The 9824-nt window shown below is 50.2% G+C and overlaps 1 protein-coding gene across 1 annotated transcript; it reads left to right on the forward strand.

Moving 5' to 3' along the window:
- Window positions 1-2840: 2840 nt before the first annotated feature.
- Window positions 2841-9747, forward strand: PRDM11 (PR domain containing 11; the record flags this gene model as incomplete). Its single annotated transcript, XM_009069846.1, has 3 exons — window positions 2841-3028; window positions 6102-6752; window positions 7583-9747. Coding segments are annotated over 3 exons (3004 nt in total), but the record flags the coding sequence as incomplete, so codon positions are not given.
- Window positions 9748-9824: the final 77 nt, after the last annotated feature.

Raw genomic sequence — 9824 nt, forward strand, 5'->3', positions numbered from 1 at the left:
TCCCTTGGGAAAATTGCTGTGCAAGCAGGGTTGTGCTGGCCTGAGCACAGTACTTGGGTCCACCTAACTGTGCCTGGCCTGGGCATCCAAACCAAAATAGCCCTCTTGCCTCTATCCAGAGCAAGTATTTGGCACTGGGAGGGGAACTGGGCACTTTCCAGCCTCGGCAGGAAGTGTTAGGTTATTCAGGATGTGAGCACTTTGGCCTGGGGATGATTGGTGCAGTGTCTCCTCAGCAGGCAATCTGTGCCCCTTTGGGGAATGGCTTTCTCCATCCTTGAGAAGCACCTGCCTCTCACTCGTACTGTGCAGTGGCACTAAGTGTCTTGGAACATGGGCTTTATGCAGTCCTTTGTAACCTGTGTCCTTTGTGCCCCTGAGGACATGGGAGCCTGGGGCTAGGTGGCACTGGTTTGACACAGTTCAGTTGTGTGGATGATCTCATCCCATTTACCTTACCTCAGGGAAGCATCGCAGATGGAAAGCTTCCTCTCCAGGAGCATAAATCACTTCCTGGCTGGGAAGTGATTTAGAAACATGTATGTGCCTGGATGATTCCACACTCAGGGCTCCCGGTGAGGCTGGCAGTGCCAGGGGGCAGCCAGTGGCTGGGGAGCGCATGCTCCTGGCCTCAGGCAGTGCCACAGCCTGTGCTCTGTGCTCTGCTCCCTGCCTGCTGCTCCAGGAGGTGTCTGGAGCCACAGCACCTGGGCAGCACAGCTAAAGGACACTCAGGCAGAGGTTTGGAAAGCTGTAGGGGCAAGAGGAGAGCAGCAAACAGAAAAAGCATACTCATGCTAATAAAATACCTTGTAGTAAGAGTGAGCCCTGGTGGGAAGGGTTAACCAGGCCCTTCCCATTCTAAGTTATGTTAGAGAATTTTCTAAGCCTCACTGTCAAGCGCAGTTTACTGGGAGTGCACTGGACCATCCTGCCACTGCCCCGTGAATTCCTCAGTGCCACTGGCTGTGAGGATGTGTGTGTTGTATTCAGGAGCTCTGAACAGCTTCAGGGTGGTAAATCTTTGCTCCTCCACAGGGGCAGCCTGATCATGTCACTGCTCTGTGGTGGGCAGTGGGATGAAGAGCATGGTCTCTCCTTAGCTAGCGCTAGGAAGCATCCTGACATTTTGCTTGGACTGGGGAGAGCATCCTCTGGGACCTCCTGTGCTTCAGGGCCTCAGACTGACTGCAGCACACTGGTCTGTCTCAGGGGTTGTGTCTCATGGCTGTCTGAATGCTTGATAGGCCTTTTGAGGAGTGATCTCTGACGTCCAGAAGCAACAGGGTGGTAGCTGTGTGCCCTTCTAGGACCTCCTGGGCCAGGCCTCTCTTCCTTCTCAAGCACACAGACTCATGGTTTAGAAGTTCCTTTACTTCTGTGGTCGAATGTAAGAGAAGGGTTAATGAAAGCCAATTTGGGCAGTGCCAGAGGCTGCTGTTTCAGGAACCCTGGAGGATGGTGGAGCATCCTGGGTGGCACACGGTAGGAGAAACAAACTGCTTGCAGGCAGGTGCACAGTTGCTTAGCATGAAGACTGGAGTTGCTGGGGCGTTGGGCAGTCTGCAGACAGTGCCTGAGACACTGCAGACTTGTCTTGTGTGTTTCACAGGAGTTTCACCAAGTTTGTGACCTTACATGTGTGGGTTAGTGTGACCAGTGCAGGTGACTTGTGTCTTCTGTCTGTGCACTCACGTGGCTGGGAAGAACATTGAAGGAAAATCTGACAGGTTTCTTAAGCTAAAGAAATACTTGGATGTATATGTAAGGGAACTTGGGTAAGGACTAGTAGCAGCAGATGTCGGAGGAGCCTTTGTGGCTGCTGCAGCAGGGAGTGCTGGAGAACAGAGGCGAATGGCTGGGAGGTATTTAGGGCTGCTCTGGAGTCTACATGCCATGGTGGGACCTCCTCCTGGGCCTGGGAGGTGTTGTGAGCTCCTGCTGGTGGCAGCTGGAACCAGTACTACCAAGCCTTTCTCGTGTCCTCTAGCAGGATCACGAGGAGTGTGAGACAAATAATATGGCCCTAGTTATAGAGCTCTGTCTCTGCAAGGTGCACAGAGGACCGGTTATTTGAAGTGGGAATAAATACACTTCTGCTGAGCTGAAATTTAGCCTTTTTAAATCAGGAAAATAAATCCCATGCCTGGAAAGCAATCTGTCTGTTGGCACTGCCAGGAGATGCCCACAAAGCAGTGCTGGGGTTTCCACTTGTGGAGCTGTTGGTATTTTTATGTCATTCTATGCTGAACACCCAAGTGCAAAACCTCTCGGTGCTGTCCGTGGGCAGCCAGCTCGTCCCCCCTGCACATTAGGTACCTGTGTTTCTGCCCTGAGTATCTCACTTCTGTTTGCCTGAGGGGAGTGGAGCTAGGATATCTGTTACCTGCTCAACAGGAAGGCAGTGTTTTGGGGAACAGACAGGCAGAGGAGTCCTGGTGTATTCCAGATGTTATGAGAACAAGGGAGGAAAGCCTGGGATGTGAAGTGATGGTGGAGAGCCCAAAAGTCTGTTTCCATCCCTAGGCAAAGAGATTTGTGCCCGTGAGCATCTGTGTCACCCTCACGGGCAGAGAACCCTCCTGTCTGGATGTGCATTGTGGTCCCTTCCCCAGCAAGGAATGGACCTGCTGGCTTGGTGCTCCCTGGGTGTCTGTGCTCGTTGTTCTGATCTCTGGCACTTTGCACACCATTGCTCATAACGTCATGCTCTCCAGTCTGGCTGTGTTGATGGCTCTCTCTGAAGGTCATTCTGGCTTCATCGTGGTTGTCATTTTGGTGCAAGGGGAGGCTCAGGAGAGAGATTTGTGCTTCATGCCTGCCTTGTCCCCTCGTCCCAGGTATGTGATCATCTCCCGGGAGGAGAGGGAGCAGAACCTGATGGCCTTCCAGCACAGCGAGAGGATTTACTTCCGTGCCTGCCGAGACATCTGCCCTGGGGAGAAGCTGCGGGTCTGGTACAGTGAGGATTACATGAAGCGATTGCACAGTATGTCCCAGGAAACCATCAGCAGAAATTTCACGAGTGGTGAGTCCCTTCCCTTCCTGCTCTCTGTCCCGAGCCCTCAGGCTGCCCCACCTCTTGGGCCAAGGGTGGAGGCTGAAGTAGGTGATGCATAGTCTGGGTGAGGAGAGCTCCATATCTAGAAACAGAGTTCCTCCAGGTGAGAGCTCTGGGCTCTGCCTGGCATGGGTGGATGGATGGATGGATGGACGGACAAGAAGAATAAGATAACCACTGTCATGGAGATCATGAAAGATAGATTTGTGCCATGGTGTGCCGTGTCATGTGTTACGTCGTGTCATGTCATGTGTGTGTGCTGCAAAGGCCTGATGCAGTGCCCAGGGATCACAGAGCACCTGGCACAAGAACTTCTGACCTGAAGACTGCCAAGCTGGTGATCCCACAGACAGCATTAGGTTTTTCCTCTGAACATGCTGTTCTCTCTGGCTCCTGTGAGCAGCCTATTTGAGGGAGCGCTGGCTGGTTTTGTGTGCATATGAAAGAGATTTCCTTGGTGTGTTTGTATGTCCATTTTCCTTGCTTAATTTATCTCCTCTTTCTTCAGAAAGATAATTTGGGATCAGCGCAACATCAGCTAGAGACTCCTTACTCTCACAGCCTTAGTGTGTGTACAACGTACAGGAGGCTTTGTACGTGTCAGACTGATTCTCCCTTGGATAAACATTATCTTAAGCTAAAGAGTAGCAGTAGTGGGACAAACACAGCAGCCCTTCAGGCCAGCACAATGTCAGCAATAGGGGAAGCTTTAGAGAAAAGCACAGATGCTTAATGCATCTGTTTGTCTGTACATGCTGATACCTGAAGTTAATGAGGAGCAGTTCTTTCAGGCGAGCTGCAGAATGGCAGGGCCTCGGAGGGGCAGCCACGTGAAATTTAACTCTGCCTTTAAGATTCCCATGTATATTATTACACAACCACTGTTGCTGCCTTGACTTGGTAAAAGGTGTCTCCTCTTCAGTCATGGGGTGGACAAGATGTCCTGAAAAAACTGGTTGTCTCTATCACCTTAAGGTTCCTGTGCACTTGCAGTGTTACATCTTGGTGGCTGCACTTGGGCGATTCCCACTTCTGAACTGACACTGGTATGGATTTGCTTTTTGGTGCTAATGAACGTCGTTGGGTGATGAAGTACAGGCCGCAGTGATTTTGCTGCGATAACATGCACACATTAGTTGTCCAGATGGCTCAGACCTTTCTGAAAGTACAGCAAGAGAAAGACCATGCCCTTGGAGCAGCTGCTCTGGGTGGGCACCGAGGCTATGAGCTTTTGTCCTGACATACACATGCCTTTAGTCATGGTTTGTCATGGTGTTGTGGTTTGTGGGGGCTGAAATGGGAACTCACAATCTCCTCTGTGCTACAATCACGGTGAAGATCGGCCGTGGCCGACTGCATGCTCAGGGAGAAACCCCCGTGGCTGTCCCAGTGACGTCTCGGTGAGCTCACCCTGTGGCAGGCTGGGCCCAGCCTGCACTCACAGAAGGGATGAGACCCGAACACGGAGCGTCACTGGGGCCAGTGCTAGACTTGGGAGAGATGCCGCGGCCTCAGCTGGGAGGGCACTGGGAGATGGTCAGGAAGCACCACCAAAATCTGTCGAGTCACTTTCTGTTTAAAAGATTTCAAGGCCTCTGCAGGTGAGCCTTTCAAAAGAAGGGAAGTGGCACGCTTTATTAACTCGCAGAAAAATGGCTGATTTCCTGGGATTTGTTTCTGTTGATAGTTTCTGACCCGCCTCATCATTGGAGCCGAGACCAATAATATGAGAGATTATCTTGTGATTTCTAGCTTTCCATGGGGCTGAACCACTCCACAGGTTGGTGTGGAAAAATCTCAGAGAAAGAAGAAAAAGCTGTTCTCTAAACCCCAACTTCTAACAGTAGTTGTTACATATAGTCTGGAACAGGAAAAATACTGACAGACACTCAAAGCTCTGTCCATAGAAATTCTCCTCAGTGTGTTGAAAATGAGATCTGTTGTTATGGAGTGACTCCAGAGGTCCCAGCCAGCATCCAAACCCAGTGCAGGATGCCATCCATTCAGGCCAGCCCTTTTCACAGTGCCTTACTCTAACTGTTTTGAGTCTTGCATCTTTCCTGCATTCTTAGCATTGCTCTCCTTAGCGAGGGACTGGTAGCTCTTGCTCCGTAGCTCTTATGAAAGCATGAATACACTTTAAAAGCATACAAAACCAAAACTCAGCATAAAGCAGCGTCTTGTTTGGGAAGCCACCAATGCTTGAAGTTATTTACAAGATAGAAGAATGATGGAAATTGAGCCAAACCTATCGTCTTTTGAATTTCCAGGTAAGGAAATATGGCTATTCCCTTTATTTTAAGCGATGAATGAATTGTGTGAGGTTACTTGTGTGATTTTATTTGTTTTTCAATTGCTGAATGGCCGTGCTCTCAGACTCCACCGGAACAGGCTAGGTGTCCCATCCTTGTTAAGCATTCACCCACTGTAGCTCAGTTGGCAATGAGTATCTTAGGCTTTAAGAGTGCAAGCTATTTTTGCTGCCTTACCTCTGCATTTCTGGAGCAGCCTCCACACCAAACGAGAGTAACGGTGCTTGCAGACTTTGTGCCGTGGCATACACAAACGCTGGGGTTGTCATGAAATGGTGTAAATCTCTTGCTGCACTGCTGTACACTTGATACCTTTTACCAAGTCAAAACAGGCACAGGACTTCCAGCCAGCCAAAATGGCACTTGGGCTCTGGGCATTAGGTTCCACCACGATCAGTTCCACCTCATAGTCCTCTTCCAGCGCAGGTTGGTTATACCTTTAGGTTAAGCAAGTTGCCTGTAGTTTCTTTTCTCTTTAAAGTGTGTGGGTTCTGCTCTGCTGTGGCTACCCAGGACTGTCTCTGTTTTTGCAGATGTGCCCATTAGTAGGGCTCCTTCTCTTGCAAGCCTTGGTTCCCACTGAGTTACGTCAGTTCCCTGGCTTGTACTGCACCGTGCAGACCTGCAGGGATCCCGTCTGCCTTTTTGTTCTTTTTAGGTTGAGTCTTAGATTAAGGGATGTTGCTCGATTCCCAGTGATAATCCCCACCCCTCACTTTCCTTTCTAGGAGACAAAAGGTTACAGAGCGAAAAGTCAGAGAAGAATGTAGAAAATCAAGAGGACACACGAGGGCCACTCCAGTTCGCCACCTTCAAGCAAGGGAAGAGCCCCTACAAGCGAAGCTGTGATGATGGGGAGTCCCATCCCCAAACGAAGAAAAAAAAGATTGACCTCATCTTCAAAGATGTCCTGGAGGCTTCGTTGGAGTCTGCCAAGTTTGAAGAGAACCAGCTAGCAACAAGTACACCACTTTCCATCAGAAAAGCATCTAAATACCAGGCTGAAGACATCTTTGAGCAGTGTGGCAGTGCCACGCAGCACGGCTCCCTGGGCCTCGGCAGAAACCGGCACGAGGGGGAGTGGAAGGTCCCCCACAGTTCCTCTTTTGTCTCAGCCAAGGAGGTGAGCATCCTTGAAGACGAGGAAGAAGAGCCCCTGTCACTCAAAGCAGACAGCCCAACTGAGTTGTCTCTGGCCTCTGCACAAGGCAACTCCCATGAAATCCCCACCACGTCCTTCTGCCCCAACTGCATTCGGCTGAAGAAGAAGATCCGGGAGCTGCAAGCTGAGTTAGACATGCTGAGATCTGGGAAGTTACCTGAGCCACCCGTGTTACCGCCCCAGGTACCTGAGCTTCAAGAGTTCTCAGACCCCACAGGTAAGCCCTGCCGAGTTACAGCCTTCTGCAAACCCTGCCTAAGGAGAGTAGTGAGATGCCTGTGTGCTGTGTACCCATCTAAAGCATTTTGCTCTGAGTGTTCAGGTGAACCTGTGGTTCCGTGGAAGGTTCATTGTCAGGCTTTGTGACCGGGTGGGCCAGGAGCTGACACTGTGGATACAGTGGAGAACACTGTCTGGGAAAGACTCTGTATGACAACTTGCTCTATTTGCTGCCATTGTAATCGATAACGCACTGCCAATAAAAAAGACATTCCATTGCAGACTGTTTGCCGTATTTTTGATGCATTTTCTTATAGTGGAAGCCCCTCCACAGTGCCCCTTATGCTACCAAGAAAGTCTGACTGACTCTGTGGTAACACTGAGATGTGTGCTCTTTGTGTATGAAATGATGTCCTCCTGTGTCCCTTGTTGGAAAGCCCTCTCTGTTTCTTCCACTGCCTTAACACAACAATGTGTCCCTTTCTGAAGATGCATTTCATTTCCTCCAGGAACATGCTGTCAAGCAGCCAGGAGCCTTCACTAAAGGGAACATTTGGGCCACACAATGTATCATTCAAGTGGCCAGGATTAAGTGTCTTTCTTGCTGTCCATTGTGGCACGTTGGAGACAGAGTTCGTATACAGAAACATTGATTTCTTTTCCTTTCAAAGCCATGATTCAACCTCTATCCATGATGTGCTGTGGGCAGGAGATGGTAGGTTGCAGCCAGCTCGCTGGGCAGTGCTCTACTGACACCAGTAGGATGCTTCTGTAGCTCAGCAACTTTGTAAACACCATATTTTTTTTCTTTTTTTGTTGTTGTTACAGCTTCAGAAAGCATCATCTCAGTTCCCACCATCATGGAGGACGATGACCAAGAGGTGGATTCAGCTGATGAATCAGTTTCCAATGACATGATTGCTGCTACAGATGAGCCTTCCAAGATGTCTTCTGCGACAGGCCGGAGGATACGGCGGTTCAAGCAAGAGTGGCTTAAAAAGTTTTGGTTCCTGCGGTACTCCCCGACGTTGAATGAAATGTGGTGCCACGTCTGTAGGCAGTACACAGTGCAATCCTCTCGGACTTCAGCTTTCATCATTGGCTCAAAGCAGTTCAAGATACACACGATAAAGCTTCACAGCCAGAGCAACCTCCACAAGAAGTGCCTGCAGCTTTACAAGCTCAGGATGCACCCAGAGAAGACAGAAGAGATGTGCCGAAATATGACCCTGCTCTTCAACACTGCTTACCACTTAGCCCTGGAGGGCAGGCCCTACTATGACTTTCGGCCTCTGGCAGAACTACTGAGAAAGTGTGAACTCAAGGTGGTGGATCAGTACATGAACGAGGGAGACTGCCAAATCTTAATTCACCATATTGCCCGTGCTCTTCGTGAGGACCTGGTTGAACGCATTCGCCAGTCACCCTTCCTCAGCATCATTCTGGATGGGCAGAGCGACGACTTGCTGGCAGACACGGTTGCAGTCTATGTGCAGTACACGAGCAGCGATGGGCCTCCGGCAACAGAATTCCTGTCTCTGCAAGAACTGGGCTTTTCTACCACAGATAGTTACCTCCAGGCGTTAGACCGGGCTTTTTCCAGCCTGGGAATACGACTGCAGGATGAGAAGCCAACTATTGGCTTGGGAGTCGATGGTGCTAACGTTACCGCCAGCCTGAGAGCCAACTTGTTCATGACAATCAGAAAGACCTTGCCCTGGCTTCTCTGCCTGCCCTTCATGGTGCACAGGCCCCACTTGGAAATCTTGGATGCCATCAGTGGGAAGGAACTACCATGTCTGGAGGAGCTGGAAAACAATTTGAAGCAGCTGCTCAGTTTCTATCGCTACTCTCCCCGACTCATGTGCGAGTTGAGGGTCACTGCTGCCACCCTGTGTGAGGAGACTGAGTTCTTGGGGGACATCCGAGCAGTGAAGTGGATCATTGGGGAGCAGAATGTGCTCAATGCTCTAATCAAGGATTACCTTGAGGTTGTGGCCCATCTCAAAGATGTGAGCGGCCAGACCCAAAGGGCAGACGCTTCTGCCATTGCTTTGGCCCTCCTGCAGTTCCTGATGGACTACCAGTCGATTAAACTCATCTACTTCCTGCTGGATGTGATTGCTGTGCTCTCACGCCTCGCCTATGTCTTCCAAGGGGAGTATCTTCTTGTGTCACAGGTGGACGATAAGATAGAGGAGGCCATCCAGGAGATCAGCCGGCTCGCAGACTCACCTGGGGAGTACTTGCAGGAGTTTGAGGAGAACTTCCGCGAAAGCTTTAATGGCATTGCCGTGAAAAACCTGCGGGTGGCTGAAGCCAAATTCCAGTCTATCAGAGAAAAGATCTGCCAGAAGACCCAGGTAATACTCGCCCAAAGGTTCGATTCCCGCAGCCGGACATTTGTGAAAGCCTGTCAGGTATTTGACCTTGCAGCTTGGCCCAGAAGCACTGATGAGCTCATGAGCTATGGGAAGGAGGATATGGTACAAATATTTGAACACCTGGAGGCGGTCCCATCATTTTCCAGAGAGGTTTGCAGAGAGGGGATGGACACCCGAGGGAGTCTGCTGATGGAGTGGCGAGAACTCAAGGTGGATTATTATACCAAAAATGGTTTTAAAGACTTGCTCAGTCACATTTGTAAATACAAACAGAGATTTCCCCTCCTAAATAAAATAGTTCAGATCCTCAAAGTCCTCCCCACCTCTTCGGCCTGCTGTGAGAAGGGGCGCAGCGCCCTGCAGAGAGTGCGCAAGAACAACCGCTCTCGGCTGACGCTGGAGCAGCTGAGCGACCTGTTGACAATTGCTGTGAACGGGCCGCCCATCGCCAGCTTCGACTGCAAAAGGGCACTAGATAGCTGGTTTGAGGAGAAGTCGGGCAATAGTTACGCGCTGTCAGCTGAGATGCTGAGCAGGATGTCATCTCTTGACCAGAAGCCGATGTTGCAGAGCATGGACCACAGCTCTGAGTTCTACCCTGATATTTAGGAAGGAATGCCTCAGATCAGAAAGCGGTTGAATAATTTTTTTAATCTTTACTCTAAACTTTGATATATTATATAAAA

This window comes from Acanthisitta chloris, unplaced genomic scaffold (assembly GCF_000695815.1).
Source record: "Acanthisitta chloris isolate BGI_N310 unplaced genomic scaffold, ASM69581v1 scaffold38632, whole genome shotgun sequence".
Classification (NCBI taxonomy): domain Eukaryota; kingdom Metazoa; phylum Chordata; class Aves; order Passeriformes; family Acanthisittidae; genus Acanthisitta; species Acanthisitta chloris.